General features: G+C 44.8%; 2 protein-coding genes across 4 annotated transcripts in view; both read right to left on the bottom strand.

Moving 5' to 3' along the window:
• The window catches only part of FASN (fatty acid synthase), a 43,964-nt gene extending 34,888 nt beyond the window's left edge, over window positions 1-9,076 (bottom strand). The window contains exons 1-4 of the mRNA XM_074607390.1: window positions 8,926-9,076; window positions 2,858-3,004; window positions 1,890-2,042; window positions 439-612 (exon numbers count right to left, since the gene is read on the bottom strand). Of these exons, the coding sequence (XP_074463491.1) occupies window positions 439-612; window positions 1,890-2,042; window positions 2,858-2,984 (454 nt within the window). The 5' untranslated portion in view covers window positions 2,985-3,004; window positions 8,926-9,076. The remainder of the gene's footprint in view (window positions 1-438; window positions 613-1,889; window positions 2,043-2,857; window positions 3,005-8,925) is intronic.
• Window positions 9,077-11,301: 2,225 nt separating this feature from the next.
• Window positions 11,302-18,500, bottom strand: part of CCDC57 (coiled-coil domain containing 57) — a 37,621-nt gene continuing 30,422 nt past the window's right edge. For all 3 annotated transcript variants that reach the window (XM_074607693.1, XM_074607692.1, XM_074607694.1), the window contains one exon: window positions 11,302-12,913. In XM_074607693.1, the coding sequence (XP_074463794.1) occupies window positions 12,690-12,913 (224 nt within the window). In that variant the 3' untranslated portion in view covers window positions 11,302-12,689. The remainder of the gene's footprint in view (window positions 12,914-18,500) is intronic.

The following is an 18,500-nucleotide window of genomic DNA, read 5'->3' as shown; positions in this document are numbered from 1 at the left end:
TCAAGTCCTGTCTATGCCTTCAATTACATCATTCTGGTGGCTCTCCCACTTCTTCCACTTTAGTCAGAGACAACTGTTGCAGTCTGTTTGTCTGTGGGCTATCCAACTTCTGCATAACTAGATACCAAATAGCAGTCTAAACTCAGGAAAGAACCGAGGCCTTTTTATGAAGGCCTCCCGACATCATCATCTTTCAGATGAATGCCAGCTATGCCCAGCAGCAGCAACTGAGTTACAAAACCTTACAACAAATCTTATGACACAGTTACAATACATTTGCTGCTTCTTATATGCCTCCTTACAATAGTTGCATGCTACTTTCTCATCCTAAAAGGGGTCTACGTCATCATATCCATCCCACTTGTCTACAGAAACTGTGATATGATCACACTCAAATTGCAACTGCTGACCAGCATCAACAGGTTTGGGGGCACTTACCTTTTAAGTCATAAAAGTAGGAAAGCCTGTTGGCAAGCATAGCACGCTGGCAGCCAGTCATACTGTATCCCAAAAGCTCTTCTGGATCTTGGCTAAGGGCTTCAGCAGCTTCTGACCCACTGGCACCAACCCATACACCTGTGTCCGTGCCACGGAGGGTGGCCGGATTAATACCTATAAGGATATTGGAAGGTAGATTACAGGAGACAAACTCAGGAGACATCAGGTACACTGTCACCAGTTCATGAAATACTACTTACTCTCCCTTTCTAGCAGAGCTGCAGCATTGTTCCCTTACCTATCGTCACCTTTTATCTGTTTCAATTGCAGACCTTGCAAGTCTTTCTGCAAAGTCCACCACAACTTTGGTATTGGCTTTTGGCCAGAACATACGATGCCCAGAGACAGCTTTTCAGCTTAGTTGGGCATTGCTAGAGTCTTATGTAAAAGAGTGTATGGACTATCAAAGACAAATGCTGATCAGATAAGCTAACAGCCAACTTCCAGTGTAAAGAAAAGGAGCAGAGGAAAGGGGAGAAAAATCACAGCACTTGGAATGTCATGTGCGTACATGAGTATCTATCTGTAGCCACACACAAAGCCCAGATCTGGAGGACAAGACAGAAAGCAAAGTTCTTAAGCACAAAATCCAACAATCATAAGAAGAAACAACTCTGCTTTAAAAAACTGCTTAGCAAGCTCAACTTGCAGTGATCTCTGTTGTTTCTTCTTTGTGCTTCAGGGGTACTGGAGACAAGCAAAATATTCAAGCCTTCAGACTGAGGCTCAGCAGCAGAAGACTAAGTGGTAATTTTAGTAAGTCAGTACTTGTGACACGATTACAACTTTTTCCCCATGTGCTTCTTATGTTCAGACACGATACTGATTAACACGAAGAATAAACTTTTTGTCTCTGTAGGTATGTAACTCAAAAGCTCAAGATACTGTCAGTGATGGAGGAAAGAGGCTTCTACTTCTGAAAGCACACTACCTGGGCAAACCTTCTATAGAAGCACCAGATCAAATGCCACAAGTTTTCCATGAACCTAGCCAATAGACAGGAATACATCAGGCCATCTGCCATTCTTTGAGACCATGGATGAGAATTCTAATCAAGTCAACTTCCTTTTGCACTGCAAATAAGCCTTTAACAAAAGGATCTATTATAGAATATTAGGGTAGAGCAGAACATACAAAAGCTCTACAACTGCTGACTGTTTAAGTGTTTCTGTCATACTGGTTGTACCATACGAGGTAGATAAAGATTTGCTGGCAATCACCACTGAGTTCCAGAGGAAACAGCTTTGTTCTAACGCCTGTACCAGTTCTTTGGTCTCTCTACTGTGATGGCTTTCTCTTGTTAGAGATCTCATCGCACAGGTGCACGTGTGCGCCTGCTGCACAGAGACAATACAGCATAATTCTCCCTCTTCAGTCATTCAGCTGCTTACCTCCATCCAAAATAGCTTCATAAGAAACTTCCAACAGCAAGCGAAGCTGTGGATCCATTGTATGAGCTTGTTTGGGGTGAACCCCAAAAAAGGATGCATCAAATTTGCTTATGTCCTTAAGCTTTCCATTTCTCTTGGGCAGTCCATAAATTCCTGAGAAGAAAAATTCGACACTGAGTCACAGAATACATCAGTTTTAAAGCAGCTACCAGCTGAGACGAAGTACAGAATGACCACAGTCGATTCTCAATTACGCACGAAGTCTCACTTCCCTGTTGCAGCACCCAGAGTGCTGCCTTAATATCTACCTATCCAACTCCCTGAATCTCATTTGGAAATGACAATGCTGCACTAACAAAAACAAGTGTCATTTTTAAGTCTCTTACAGATATGGCAGCAAAAGACATCCATCTAGTTTAAGCATCTTTGCTTTGGCAAGTTGTACCAAGCACATAATCAGAGTCCAAATCAGTGGTTCCTGTCAGTTACCAGGCAGAAGAAAAACAAAAGCTACTTTCCACTTCTGCAAATCACTAGCTCAAATCGGACAGGCATGTGCCAAACACTTCAGAAAGACAATCAGACAGAAGGGAATGTTTTAGAAAGCCATAAATCACAGGACTGGAGTTCCTGTTCTACTCCTGAACCCAGAAAAATGACCGAGTCGTCTTAGTGCCGCAGCTATCAACAGGAGGTTCAGGATTCATGTTGCCTAGCTGCTCTGTCAGAATGTTCTTTTACTTGGAAGTAAGCTAGATATTTATAAGCTACTACTGCATGGGACATGACATTATAAAATGGATTGCATGAGACCTTCATAAAAGTGTTCTGCTCCTGAACGTCTTGATGATACATCAAAAGGGAATTCAGAAGCTCTGTCAGGGTTTTGCATCTGATAAGTCCTTTTCTTTCACACGATAATACCTCTAGAACTCAGGGCTCCAAAAGGAGAGACAATAAGCACTCACCTGGTTTCCACCTCCGATCATCCTCTGTGACCATATCAACTCCATTAAGCAGGTTCTCCCAAAACTCTTGCAAGTTCTCCGATTCTGGCAGCCTTCCTGCTATGCCTGCAATCACCACGTCCTCCATCTCTGAGCTTCTCCCTGTTGCTGAGATCCAGAAAGCAGTAAGACTAGTAAGATTTCACACAGATGAGAGTATGTGTGTCTCTTGTCTTCCTGACGTGTTGTGACAAACAAGCATATTTGCAGGAGAAACACCCACACAGGAAGAGCCCATGGAGCTTCTTACTACAAAAAGACATCCCAACTAATCAAATGGGCCATAAGATCCATGGGGACAATGAGGATGAGAAAAAAATGATCCCGAAGGAGACTCAGGCTCCTAGAACCAACAGTTTCTACACGACAACTAGAAAACGAACAGAGCCTCTGTGAAGTCAGCAGAGAGATTAACATGCTGGAGCAGAGGTGGGTGGAGAAATTATGAAATACATATAGTAAAATACATAATTACAAGGCAAACCTAACAGGTAGCAAAACAAGTTCTACGATCATTACAAAGTTAAATGCTAACTTAGGAATCAATAATCAGAAAGTTTGTTGGAGGGAAAAAAAGAAACCCAAGCAAAAAAACAAACCAGAAACAAACACAAAACCAAACAAACTAAACCACTCCCCCCACCCCAAAAAAACAAACCAAAAACACCCCCACCACCCTAAGACACACACAGAGGAGAAAACCTACACAAAAGCGCAAAGATTACAACTTAGCAGCATTTTAAATACCCCAAACAAGAAGTCTGGCATAAGAAGTGCTTCCCAACTGGACCCCGCACGTTAGGAGGGCTGGGAATGGGGAATTGAGCACGTATGATAGAGTGGGGCTTTGAAGTAAGAATTGGCAAAACAGATTTGGATTCCAGATGGGATGAAAAACCCTAGCCGCTGTTCCAAGAAATTTGCACTCTAAGACCCCAGTCTCAAAGACCACCAGAGAGCATCACGGTGCGTAATGCAGCACGGCAGGCCATCTACACTGATCACAACACCAAGTGACCGCGCATGTATTACAGTCAACACACATTTAATTTATTTTCTATTACACTAAAAATACATTAGCAAATAAGCAGAGAGAAGGAAAGTTAACCTGATGTTTTGGTTAGGTTCAAATTCAATTTTTAAACCTTAAGTAGGCAAGTTAAAAGGGGGGGGGAATCCCATATATATGGGTTATTTTTATAGCTATAAAAAAAATAAATAAGAGTGTGGTTGCATGAACCGAAGAGTTAGAAAGCATTCACAATCCTTCTGGTAAGTAGAGGAAAAATATTCTTTAGAGTTAATGTGTGGGATTTTAACAAGTAAAAACCACAAAGACGACTCAAATAGCTGAAAGTCTGCCTTAATAACTTTGAGTGAAAGACTCTGCTACAGAAGACCTAAACCTTGACTTCCATCACGGATTATGCTCCGTAGTGCCATGCAGACACTTCGCTTAAATGCTGCTGGTGCTTGAGCATCTCCCCCACAAAACAGCACGAACGAGTACTCTTTGAGGAACGCTTCACAGCTGTTCTTCCAACACAAGACGCTCCATTTCGGCATGGTTTTGCAGCCTCTTTCAGGAGTTCCTGATGCTTTTGAGCCAGAAATAGATACCTCTTCCATCCGCACGTTGCTCAGGCCGAAGCCTTCCTGCGGCTAGAAGAGGCTGTGGGGCGGAGGGAGCGCAGAGCCCTCTGTCAGCCGAGGCACAGCCCCGCAGAGGCTGACCGATCTCTTTTACCCGTCTTTCCTTCAGCAGTTATCTTGATGGAGATCTGTGGAGTAACTGTGGAATTATGCAACGCTGAAGCAGAAGCGATGATTACCTCATCCAGTCCATCCCTTCTGGGAGCAGAAACAGAAGTGCTCCCAAAAGGACAGCTTGGATTTCTCAGTCTTATGCTAAACACCAGACAACAGAAGTTCCGTCCCACTCCGGTTGTTCATTTAAAAGGGGAAACAACTAAGGGCCAAATGCCCTTTACTGAGAAACCTATTCTCCAAAACTGAAGTTGGCAGCTACAGGGCCAGTCCGCTCCCCTCTGAGAAGCTCTCCCCGAGTCAACTTTATTATCGCCATCACCACCGTGCCTGGAAAACCCAGCCAAGGGCCACAACTCCCCGTGCTTGCAGCAGTTCGGCACTAGGGGCAGGGCAAGAATGGATCTCGGGCATAAAGCGTAAGGCAGGAGATGTACAAGATGATAACGTGATTATGATTCGATTTTACGCCTCACCTCTTTGGGTGATGATCTCTAGGGAGAGAAGTATAATTTGTATGTCAGGGGACTGAAACGTCACTTCTGGGATTGTTCTTTCCCATTCCACATCTCTCCCGGACTACCAGAAAAAAAAAAAAAATCCATCCAGCTACAGCCAATCTTGACAAAACGTTATTCCGAGACAGCGAAGTCAGGGAATTTATCAGCAAAGCAATTTTTGCCAACATGTTATGAATGTAGTTGAGCAAGACTGTGTCAAAGGCAGAGAAAAAGATGCTGCAGTAATCAAAATGCAGAAGAACAAGAGCCAAAAAGTTAATTTTAGCTGGGTGAATGGGTAAGAAAAGCCACAAGTTAAGGATTTTTTATACACGAAGAACGGGAAAGATGTAGACTTGACACAGAGCGCTCCAAATGCCTACATCTAAGATAACAGGCAAACTGTGGATTTAGCAGCAGACAGTAGAGATGACTTGCAGTGGAAAACAAGAGTGGCAAGAGGAAAAATAATGAATATTAAGTCATCCCTGATTAAACAGTGATTAAAGTAGATGTTACAGCTACCAACAATGTCTTTGGTCTTCCTTGACAGATAAGCAGGTAGACCATTTTAAAGTCTGCCTTTAGCCCCCAATGGTGTATTGTTACTATATTAGAGACTTTTTTCTTCCCTGTAGAGCACTTTCAGACCACACACAGTACATTGACAGTTCTTGAAGTAGAGGACGTAGCACAGATCAAGAAAGAAAATTATTTCTCCAGCTGTTTTAAAGGAGCTTGGACTACAGCAAATATACAGAAGAGATTGTTCCTACTATATTTCACGACCAAAGTGAAGAAAAGCAAGAGGTCAAAAAGCAGCCAAAGATGATAGAGGGGGACAAACAGGATTCTTCGATTTCTTAAGGCTGTATTTTGTCAGACACAACCAGACACCTAACATCCTTTTTCCTCTGTTTACCCCACGGTTTTGCTTGAATTATGTGAATTCTTCCTAGACAGCCTGCATTTTTAACTGTGAGAAGAGGGGGGGAGAAGCATACACCCCCCCACCCCCAATATGTCAGTCTGATAGACACCTCAGTTAAGCATAAACTACCACCTCATTGGATTTACACAATATTTTTTGGCAATGATATTGCATTGCTGACTCATTCAGTTTGTGTCTGGTAATAACTAACAATCCCTTCTGGTATTATTGACTAGTAACAACTTTCATCACTTTATACCTGTGCTCTGGTAATCTACCTCCCACATTAGCCACTTGACAAGGTTGGTTTGTTTATTGATGCCAGTTCCTTTCCCCAATCATGCTGTACCTTCTTAACCTTGTTCTCTACGTACTGGATACCTACTGGTATCTTGTCAGCTTAATGCTAATATTAAACCTACTCTTAAATGGAAATACTGTTCTCGATTGCATTTAAAACAGTTGTCTTTAAGTACCTCACTAATCCAGCACCAATACTGAATCCAGAAGAAAAGTATTAATCATCATTTTCCAATTTTGTCTACTGCTTCCCTACAAAGATATCTCTGTGCCCATTAAACTTGTAAGCTTTTAGAGGGGGAAAGACAAAAAAGAAAAATAAAAAAAAGTGAAGGTAAAATTTTATTTCTTCTCCCATTCATACCTGACTTGCCAACCACCAATATTTATCTTATTCTGCTCTATCTATGTCCACCTAAGGTTCAGTGAGGAAAGGAGGGGGAGAGGGAAGGAGGCAGAAACTACAAAGAAACTGTTTGCAAAGAAACAACAAATAAAATCCCATCTTATTTTGCCTGATGCACAGTTCTCTTTCCTAGACAGGAGGCCATCGCTTATATTTATCTCACTGTTATTTCAATGGCTGTCACCACAGTGGGACAGAGTCCTCAAAGCCAACTCTGCTACCGCTTCTAGGCAGTCCAAATCTTGATCTTTTTTGGAGCTCCCGTTATTGTAAACTGAAACGTCCATGACTCCTCCATAGCTTCCTTCAGCCCAGACATTGGCAAAATGATCGCTTCCTTAGTTTTTCAGTACTACTATATCATAATCCAGTTTTCCTCATCTTGGATTATCAATTCCAAAATTTGTAATTAGAACGGTCATTGCATAGAAACTTCACTTGTGAATAGCAATAATGCGCGCCTCCAAAAAAACCTTTACAAAAACAGAGGGAAACACAGGCTGCTTTTCATTTTTTGAAAGCGTTTGTCTACCATCAACCGGTGTGCTATAACTTCGATTTAACAAAGACCTTTTCACTGTGTCTTTTTGTTTCAAGGCTGGATTTGTCCCATTGACCACAAGACAAATGAAAAATGGTAGTGTGCTTTCATATTTAAAATGCACTACTTAGCAGGAAACACGATCTGGTTCAGACATGTTATTTGAGAAAAGTAGGTTAGATCTTGCTCATGGAATCAACACAGCGCTCTTGATTCCCAAATGGTCAGAACTGATTTATAGAGTGATTTAAATCCCCAGTATCACTATATCATGTTTGTAACTGCCCTCCGTGTAGAGAGCTCATCCTCTGAATTCGTCTGCTAAATGCAGCCTTTCTCAATGTACTATGATTTTCAGTTTGTTTCAAGAAGCACAGAGGCTGGAGGAAAAGGTGAACTCTTTGCTCATGTGGCTTGAGGCTTTTCCTTCCTTTTGTTTTTTTTTTTTTTAAGGCAAGACACGCTCCAAAACCCCCAACGCCGCCCTCTGAACGAGAATGCAAGTTAACATACACAGCTTTAACGCTGCCTGTTTCAATTTAAGCATCCGGATAAAGCTCTTAGCTAGGAAAATGCGCGTTCAGTATCTCAAAGGGCCCTATGCCAGGGAAAGAATGTGGAAGAAAAACCAAATAGGAGCAAAAACAGCACAAGAGAGAAGATGATCATCATGCTCCTGACAGAATCACATCATCAAAGCCAGGCTGGTGCACGATCAATGGGTTATTTCATGTGGGCAGCTGGTTCGTCCCGAAGTGGAAAAAAAAGAAGTTTAGCAGTTTATGCGGCACCTTTTTTGACACGGTTTCCCAGTACCTATTGACAAGTCACCTTTCGCAACAGCGAACGCCGGATCTCCTCCCGGACAAGCCTCCTCGGCCGGCCCCCCGGTGCCTTCACGCCCTCGGCACTGCAGGGGATCGCGGCGCGGCCGCCGGGGCACCACGGCCCCCCCAGCCCCGGCGCCCGCCCGGGCTGCGGCAGCGCGGGGCCGCCGAGGCCGCCCGGCCCCCCACCACCCGCCGAGCCGCGCCGCCGGGGAGCGGCACGCCGCAGCTCGGGGGGGCGTCTCGGCGGTAAGGCTCCTGCCGCCGGCACTGCGGGCGGCGGCGCCCCTGGCCGCATCCCCGGGCGCGCCCCTGCCTCCCCCGAGCCCGCCCGGCCCCGCGGCGAGGGGTGCCCGCCCGCCGCCAAGATGGCCGAGCGCCGGCACCACAATGCAGCCGCTCAGCCTCCCGCCGCGCTGGGCGGGCGGAGCGGGGGGCTGCGGCTCGGTAACCAGCCGCCGAGCTCGCGGGGACCCTCCTCGATGCGGCCGCGCTGGGCCACGGGAGAACGGCCCGCGGCAACAGGGAGCGGCGACCACGGCGCGGAACCTTCTGGTCGTGCGGGCCAGGCCCGCGGACCTCGGCCGAGCCCGCGGACCCCCCACCACTCGCCCCGCGAGGCGCCGGCGCAGCCCCGCACGGCGGAGAGGGCAAGATGGAGCCTCCCCGGCGCGCCCGCCGGGCGCGGCGGCCCGCGGAGGCGGGAGCGGAGGCCGCCGCTCCCCCGGCCCCGCCGCATCCTTGGTCCCACCGGTACCTGCACAGGGGCGGAGGGCTTCGTGCCGGGGAGACTGGCGTCAGCCGAGCGCCGAACCGGGCTGCTGAGGGGCGGGCGCTGCGGGTGGGCGCTGCGGCGGCCGATGCCTGTCTGCGCACGGCCGATGCTCCGCGCTCTCCTCACTGTCTCCCTCTAGCTCCCACCGCTATTTAAGCAGCCGCCACCTCCGGCGGCCACGCCACATGGGCTGACAGTTTACTCCTCGCCGCAGTCCAATGAGAGCCGGGGCAGGGCCACCCCCAGCCGGCCCCGGGGTGATGCCAGCCCCTGCCCGCCGGAGCCGCTCCACGGGAGGAGGGGTCCTGGCCAGGCCGGGGCGGGCCCACGCGGGCCCCCGCGCCCGCGGCACCGGGCCAAGCCCTGGCGCCCCGCCCCGCACTGGAGTCCGTGGAAGGCCGGGCGCTGCGGGGGTCGCCTGGCTCGGGGCCTGCCAGGCCGGGGCCGACGCAGCGGCGACCCTCCGCGGGCGGGGGCCTCTTCGTGTCCCTCTCCCACCCCAACCCCGGGGCGTGCACACTGCGGGGGCTACTGCCGGGGCTCGGCGGGGTCCGGGCGGGCGCAGCGCCAGGCCAAGCCAGGCCAGGCCGGGCTGCGGGGCGTCCGCGGCGCACAAAGGGAAGGGGCGCCGGCCTGGGGGCGCAGCGCGGCGCCGGCACCCAATCCGGGGGCGGGAGCGTGTGGGCGGGGGCGCGGCCCCGCCAATGGCGGGCCCGTGGGGTGTTGCTAGGCGATAAGGCGATGTGGTGACGGTGGAGGGGGCGGCGGGGCCGCCGGCGGAGCGAGCAGCGCCCGCCGCTCTGCGCGGCGGTCGTTCACCCCGGCGGAGCGCGGCCCCGGGGTTACCACAGGGCAGCGCGCACGCCGGCCGCGGATGCGCTGCCCCGTGCCGGGCCCTGCGCGCCGCCGTGACCGGGCTGCTCGGCCCCGCGGCCCCGATACGCCCACCTCTGCGACGGGCGGAGAGGCGCAGATGGTTCCGCGTGCGGGCGCCCCTTAGCCGCTTTGTAACTTACACTCCTCGTTTTACGGCAAAATATTAAACAAATTTGAATTTTGTGGTGCATCACCTGAGGCTCCCGCGCAGACCCGAGCAGCCCCGGGCGCGGGCCGGGAAGGCCGCGGCAGGGCCGGTGCGTGGTACGGAGGGCAGCACCTCCTCCGGCTCAGCCTTCGCCTTTATCCGTATATTCCTCCATATTATGATAGTTTTTTAACCCTTCAGCAATTTACTGTGTTTTACCTCTTCAGTACTCCGTGGCCAGCTGGAATGCTCTTTTTTTATAGGCTCTGTTTTCTTTGTACAACTCAATAGCACCCACGGTGCTACCTTGTCACCACTCCTTCTCCTCTGGATTGTAAGAATCAGTGCCCAATTTGTTAAGTATTTTGGTCATAAGAGAAACATATGAGAATTCCCCCCCTCCCACCCCGTATTTAGTACACACTTAGCACAACCTCCCCACTCGTCACCCAAATACTATGATTGTGTTATTTATTATTATGCATACTTTTGTTCATTTTCAGCATACTTATACACTATGTTCTCATAGCTACTCTGAAATATATGTGCAATGATTGAACTACTTTTTTTCTATCACAAGTAAAACAAAATGAAACAACCAAGAGCCATCATCTTCCCTTACCTACAGTTGCCTTAAGGAAACCTGTTTCTCAGGGAAACTGAATAAATTAAAGTTGTGTTTCTGGCAAGAGGTCTGCATGACCAGGCACGCCAGGTGACATACTGGGGGTGGGGGAGACCAAACAACCACAAAAAAAACCCCCAAACCCCCTCAAACAAGCACGCAAAAAACCCTAAAAATCTGCAATGAAAACAACACAAAGGCACTTCCGAAGTCTGCAGCCCATGAGCTCACATCCACGATGTACGGAATAGAGAGTAACGTTTTGCAGGCTCGCAGGCAGTGTCACAAAGATGATGGAACAAACTGCTCTTTTTCTAAGTGTACGCTGCTTTTAACACCTGTAAATGCACAGAATCTCATAGCTCTGAAATACTGTGCATCTCCACAGTTCAATATTAAACATGTAATTGGAAATTAAAAAAACATTTTTCAGGATAATCTACGGGTATTAAAAACTTTGGAATTTACACACTATGTTCTAGAAATAACCAGTGAGAGCTGTAACTGCTGTGATCTGGGCCAAAATTCCTGTACTTGTGAGAAACCACTATGCTTTGAGCTACAGAAAGAGCTCATTCAGGGCCTGGTTCAAGGGAATGCATCATGTTGTTCCGGCTCATGAACAATGTTAAATGTTGAATCCAATGACAGGATTTTCAAGTAATTAAATGTCTTAGAAAGAAGCTCACAAGGTCTCTCAGGCCTCATATTGGCTTGGTAACATCTCAATGAAATTTATTGCAGATTTAACATCTGGTTATAGTATCATAGCTCCTTTGCACTAACGCAAAACATTTTCAGCAGGGAGTAGAAAAACAATTATTCAAATTCTCAAAATGATTACTACCACATTGTCTGATGCCAAAGAGAGCAGCTGCTTGCAAAGAGCACCCGAAACGCATTTCTAAAAAGAAAAGCACTACAGGAAAAAAAAGCGCTCATGGGCAAGCAGCTCTCTTCCTTCATTAATCCTGTTTAGAGCTTGTATGTTTTTCGCAGCAACTGAGAAGTATTATTCACTTCAGTGATACCACTCACAGGAGCGCTTAGGTTGGAAGGGACCTCCTGAGATGACCTAGTCCAACCCCTCTCCTCAAGGAGGATCAGCTGGAACAGGTCGCCGAGGACCATGTCTAGTTGGGCTTTGAGTATCTCCACCGATGGAGACTCCATAACCTCTCTGGGCAATCTGTTCCAGGGCTTGACCATCCTCACAGTTAAAAAAGGTTTCTTCTTGCCTTTTTCATGTGTTATTTCCTTTGCTTTTAGTAAAGCTCATCACTGTAATATCCCAAGACAGCCCAGCATTACTGGAAATATTACGAAACCACACTGATTACTTGTTTCAATGTCCTGGCGTTTTCATAACTGTATAGATATCCCTCATTACACTGCAACGTGTTCAAGTTTTCTTTTAATTTCATCTTTGTAAGATTTATTTCTTCCAATGCTTCTGTATGATTCTAAGTGTTGCTAATGAATGTGTTGTTCATTGCTTTAAGCTCTACGCGATCTCTTGTTAAAGAACAATATAATAACCAGTGGGACAGTGGAAGTTTAGTTTTATACTCTTGCATGCTGCCTGAACGAGTGGGAAGAGCTACGTAAAATGAGAAACAATACACATTTGGGTGTAATCTTTTCAAACCCCTTTCAAGCAGAAAGATAGCTGCGCAGGATTAACGGTTGCATTGTTAGCTGTAAGAAAACAAGTAAGTTGAGGCACCCCACTTCTAAGCTTAACTCACATCTACAGTTTCTCAACAAAATATTTGCTAAAGAGCTCCAAGCCCTGCCTAAAGGCACAAGGCTTTACATATGTATTAATTGGGCATTTCTAAATCCATGATGCAAGCAATATTTAACATATATAATTAAAATAAATCGGTATTAACAGTGAAGACTAATCTCATAATGTACACATATTAACCCTTTATTTTAGGGTTCACAGTATGAAACAGGGTATTTGTTCTCTCTTCTGGCTGCAAAAATCCCAACTCAACATACAAAAATGAAGCCGGTATTTACATCTGATTTATAGACTTCAAAGTAAGTTAAAAGCGAGTGTGGACCTGGAACTTGCTGCCAACAAAGAAATCAGTCTCTAATATTATAGTTGCGGATTTTTGCCATGTTAGAAGAGATTTTTGGGTTTATGGGATGAGCATACGACAAATTCCTGGATTTTAACTTCTGATGAACTTCCAGCCTGGTTCCTCTGACTGTCAAATCTGCAGCTGGCATTTCAAGTTTATCCTTGGCTTTGATATTTTGCTGCGATTCTTCAGATTGCTCATTTGAACGTATAACTTCAAACTCCCCTGCTCAAAAAAAGAAATAAAAATACTTTGTAGTTATGTTTGTATTTAATTATGAGACTGGATAGTTGAAGAGAACCGGTTTACTCTTTTTCGCTAAACATATTGCTGCCATAGCGCCACATTGTCAAAGTCTTATATTGAGTGAGTAACAGAACCATTTCTGTACCCAGGAGGCAGAGAACCATCCATTAACGCTCACTACGCTGATGGTAAAATACATCAGCAGCTGCTGCTCAGGCCTCGCTTTACCTGTACCTGTTCGTTCTCCGTTAGCGTCAGACTGCTTAAGACAAGGGAAAGGAAGACAGCTGGAAGGTCGGTGTAAGTGTTCAAGTCAAGCACTACCTATCTGTCCAGCTGTTTTTAAACATCCCATTTTACAAGTTTACCCCCCTCTCCATTGTGAGAGAACACCAACACACTGGACAACACGGCACAAACTTGGACCTACCTGTTCTCCTATTGTGAAATGGTGATAAAGTAGTTGGCTGCAATAGTTCGATCGTAGTTGGCTGCAATAGTTTGATCTGTTTCAAGAAATCACCAGCAGCCGCAAAAGCTGCAGCAAAACGTGCTTGGATATGCACGATCCAAAGGGCTCAAAGGCAATTCTGTGTGCTTCAGAACGCTGCACTATTACTATTATCTTTTGGGTTTTGGTTTGTGGTTTTTTTAGTACCTTCTCTCACAGAGGAAGGCATTTACTGTGGAAATCTTCATTCTATTGTCTAAAATATCTGTATGTGCTAGAGAGGACTAACTCAAAAAGTAACATCTTTGGTTGTGAAGCAGGGAGACTGGTCTTAATACCAATCGGAGTCCGTTCCGCTGCCTCTCGCATAGTTCTCTGAAAACCACTATCTCCAACTAACTGAACTTTAGTCTTATCACAGGTTTCATTAGGTAATAAGAGACAAGTGGAACTGGTCAATCACAGTATTCATTAAGGTATAGGTAATATTTACAGATGATTGGCTCCAGCCACTTAATCCTTATTTCTCTAGGCACTGAGATTTTAACTTTAGATTTTCCTATGGAGAGCCAAAGCAGACAGCAGAAGCAGTCATAATGTGCTTGCCATAACACACACTACAGCATTCTCTACTCGTTGAATTTTTTGACCATGACAGGCTTCAGTCCCAGGTATTATTTAGTCACAGAGCAAGAATAAGAGGTGCATAAATTGACAAAGATAAGTTATTAGTAGGATAAGGTAAATTTTCATAGTCAACAGAACATGGCAGAGAGTCCAAACAAAATTCTACAAGTAAGGGAATAAAAAATACTCTTGAATTACGGAATGAATTAATCTGTTGAGGGTTTATAGCTCTATGCAAAGCCTGACGCTGTGGCTAGTGTCAAAACATGACACTTTTCAAAATAACTTTTATGTTCAGGCTTAGTTTGAACCAGCTGTTCACTCATGTGTGTGCAATCTCTGCATTGAGTCAGCTTGGTGGCATTTGTTTTTACAGGTGGCAGAAGCTCAGTGGGCTCTTGCGCTGTGGGTACGAAATCCCGTTGTTCAGCTTGCCACCTAGTGGTCACCTACAGACGCAGAAGATGCCAAAGAGGATGCCTGAGCCCAGGGAAGACCTTTGGGTGTATTTTCCTGCCTGGAAAAAGGACTTTAATCATTATAGTGCACTACCCTAGACCTTTACCACATCTAGCAGATAATAAAGCAGAATTCCAGTCTAGCACAGTGCAGGCAGCCGTGTCTGAAAGGTACCAGACACAGCTTCAAAGATCATTTTGCTCAAACAGGAGCTGCAGCAGAATGAGATTACCTCTTGTTTGTGGTCTAAATAACAGCAACGAGTAGATGCATAAATAGTCTACAGTCAACACTGCTTACAGACGGTTTGTTTTTTGAAATACTCCCTCAGTTTGGAAGGGTCTTCTGTATTCAACCAAGGGGACGACTTTCAGAAATAATGTGTGAAATGCAAAGTACCCAAGCACCAATGCGTCACATGCATCCCTTTCTCTGAAGTCTTTTGCACGTCTGTCTCTTGACATTAGTAGAGAAACTACAGTTATAACCAGTAAAGGCTACTTAGTTAGGTGTTTGGAACAACAACACAGAGCACAAGCATTCTATATGGTTATTGTAAAGTTTTGGAATGTCAAAAATCTGTGTTAACACGGAAATTGAAAACCATAAAATTGCAAACTTGTAAGGTTAGCTCTACAAAGTAGAAAAAGACAAAGAACCAATACCCCAGAATCAGAAATGCTATTTAAAGTGAAACACCCTAAGAGAACACTGAATAAGGGCCTTCACACGTTACTGGTTCTCTTGGGACTCTTCACGTGTGTGAAGGACCTTGAATAAAATCAGCACGAATATGGACTGTGCAGCAAAATTTAAATGCAGTAGCTTGGTTTTCACAAAGAAACAATGAAAAAGCACACCTAATTTACAAGCCTGTAACTTACTTTCAGAAGTGACCTTGGCAACGAGAGCTAGTAAGATCATAGTTAAGAGCCTAAACTGCTTTTGAAAATGGGTTTAAATGTTTAGTGTATTGAAATGTTTAACATATTTTCTATTGGATATGTGTTAACTACAGTCAGAAATTAATATTCAGATTATTTTTTTTTTGTAACTAAAGAGACACAGGTAGAGATGTTGTATAAGCAAACTGAAATTTCCCCAGATGGAAAATTTCATTTAAGAACCTTGTCACTAGATATTTGCTTATAGCTAACAGTGTTTCTGAAGGAACACCAACTCAAACAAGTTCCTATTCAGGAGAAGAACATATGAGTGAAGAAAATGTAACTAGGGGATTAGTTAATATTTGTGAAACACTTCAAAGATGAAGTTTTATGTAACACAGAAAAGAAATCATGAGTCTTTCTCTGATTGGTGCCAGAATGAAGCCAGAGCGCTCTTTCTGTTTGTTAATATTTTACCAGATTCTTTCTCTGGACAGCTTTTTACCCACATGGATTGCTCTTAGAACTGTCAGTGATGTCAAAGCTGTTGAAATTCTGTCTAGTGTGGAAACACTTAAGATAACTTTTGATCCATAAAGTGTAGAATTTCAGACCACAGAGCTTTGCAAGTAACAGTAACAATGAGAATTATAGTAAAAGAAACTCCCCTATCTAAGTTCAAGTAGTAAACCGGAAAAGTTACTTTGCCTCAAAAGCAGCTCAATCTCCTTCTTTGTTAGGCTACAATGTAAACTCAAATTAAGGCGCCCAGGACACAAGTTGAGTATCTCTGGAGGTGGGGTTTCCCAAAACGTCCAGCCGGACCCTGCACCCCAACCGGAGCCCTCCTCTGGCATGGAAACTGCAAAGTTTCCTCTACCCCAGAAATGTGTAAAACGAGTGACCAGTGGGGACATTCTGAGTGCGGACACAGCTTGCCTTCCACCCGCATTCCCTCTGCACTGACCCCAGCCTCTGTTGACCCAAGGAGATACAGCTGATCAGGAACTTTCCACATGGCAGCACAAAGCAGCCTTCACCGTATTGGCGTCACCCGAAGCTCCGTCTCACAGTTGAACTTTAATTGGTGATGCTGCCTTTCTTTCCAGAAGACCTATTGTCTCCAATAGCAAGTAAAAACTTTATTAAGCCGAATTACTTGAAGAAAAAGAAATTCCAGTTTTCTACATGTTTTGCAAAGCTTCCCCTCCTCCTGCCTAACATTTATTCTAAAATCAAAAAGAGGCCCTATAGCCCAGAGGTGAATAGAGAAACCTTGCAGAATGTATAGAAGCTAATCACGCAGTTGTACCTATCTGTCAGGATTTTCAGAGGAAAGCACACAACTCTTCTGAAAAACAGCTTTCCTTTGGGGGTGGCCTGTCATCAGCATTCCAGACATATACGGTATGGATCACCAGGCAAAGTCTCCCACCTGCTCTCAACCTCTGGGATAGGGCATATAAAAAGGTAAGAAATACAGAACTGTTTTTCTTACTAGAACAGCCTATGTATGCAACACTGATGTTTTTAATATAATTGTGGCCCGTACCTGTGTACCTCAGTAGCAGGATCTTTTTCTTTCAATAACACAGAACAATAAAAACCCCTGAAGAAGGAACCTGCGTTTCTTCTAAACCCTTTCTTTCTACTTATTTGCAAAATTAACATACATATTATTAAATCCATCTCATTCCTACAGTACAAACTAAAAATCAGCTGGTAGAGTAAGGAGAGAAAATGTTAAAATATCTCATAGCCTTCTGACTTGCTTGGAAACTTACACAAGTTCTGAATTTGATGATGAAATGAATAAAGTATATAACAGTCCACTTCAGTAATTTAGTGTTAACAGGTAGTCATAAACACTCCAAAACACATTTGAGTCATTTAATTGTGTCATATGCTGGAAATACAGCAAATTGCAAGGCTTACTTGACATGCCAACCATTTTAAGTCCCAATAGGCTGTTTTCTACACGAAAAAAATGAATGAAGCTGTTCAACAGGTTCAGGGGGAAAAAAAAAAAAAAAAAAAAAAAAAAAAATCATTCTCATACTACAGTTGTTTCTGTTTCACCAGAAATGCCCATAACGCACAGCTACTCGTGTGACAGATTTGTACAGAGTTGAACTTGTAAAATAAATGTTTGAATAAGCAAACTAACTTGCTTGCTTGTTGTAAACCATTTTTTGTTACTGAGCTTTCAAGTCTGTGTGTGCATCACTTGTACCTGAAAGCCCAGGACCGAGTCACCCTGTTTTAATAGTGGTTCTATCCACTGTAACCATGTGTTTGATGAATGTGTTAAATTCAGGTGAGTGGTTGTAAACAGGAAAGATTGAATTACTTTTCCATAGCTCAGGCATGAAAAATAATGCAAGGCTCTGCTAAAAATCAGAAGCAGAACTCCTTGAAAATGTTGTATATTCTGCTCTGAGGTGACGCTCTTCCAAAAAAGAAAGATCTTGCTTTCACAATCTTGTTTTCTGAAATGCAGTATTCAGTATAGTAGAATTAAAGATACCATTTGTGTGGTTTCCTGAAGGAGAAAGCTAAGAAACATAAAAGAGTTTTTAAAAGTCCTATTCTTGCAATGCAGTATTTCAGGGCCTGCACGTTTGAGTAAGAAGCTCCACTCAAGAACCCGGACACAGAGATCAAATTAAGGTTGTTCTCAGGAAAATATCATCCCTTATTGATGTTTCACTTGTTTCATGTTGGCAGTGCAATCTTTCCCTTTTGCTATTCTCTAGATCCCCAAAAATCTACAGTAAGTTTTGCAACGGCGGCTGGAAATTTCTAGACATTAAGAAACTGATGTCCTTGTAAGGCTGCCAGTGGTGTTGCATCATGCATACGGCAGCACGAAACTGCATGGCACTATCAGTAATGTTTCAAAGACATCCTTCTGCTTATCCTGTCAATATAGGCCTGACCTGAAATACTCCTTCTATTTCAGTCCCAGCCCCACAAAAAAAGCACACAAATCATGTCTGTCAGCACTATGTCCATTCCAGTCCTACAGGTCTGCCCATGCACATTGCTTTGTCCCCGCAATGCCCTGCTGTTGTCAATAAATACACTTGTAATCCATTCTTCATTTTGAAAGCCTTTTTAAATCTATTTTTCTTCTTGCGTG

This window comes from Larus michahellis, chromosome 14 (genome assembly GCF_964199755.1).
Source record: "Larus michahellis chromosome 14, bLarMic1.1, whole genome shotgun sequence".
NCBI classification, from domain to species: domain Eukaryota; kingdom Metazoa; phylum Chordata; class Aves; order Charadriiformes; family Laridae; genus Larus; species Larus michahellis.
Note: the sequence above shows the minus strand (reverse complement) of the source record. Positions and strands in the feature narration are given on the sequence as shown.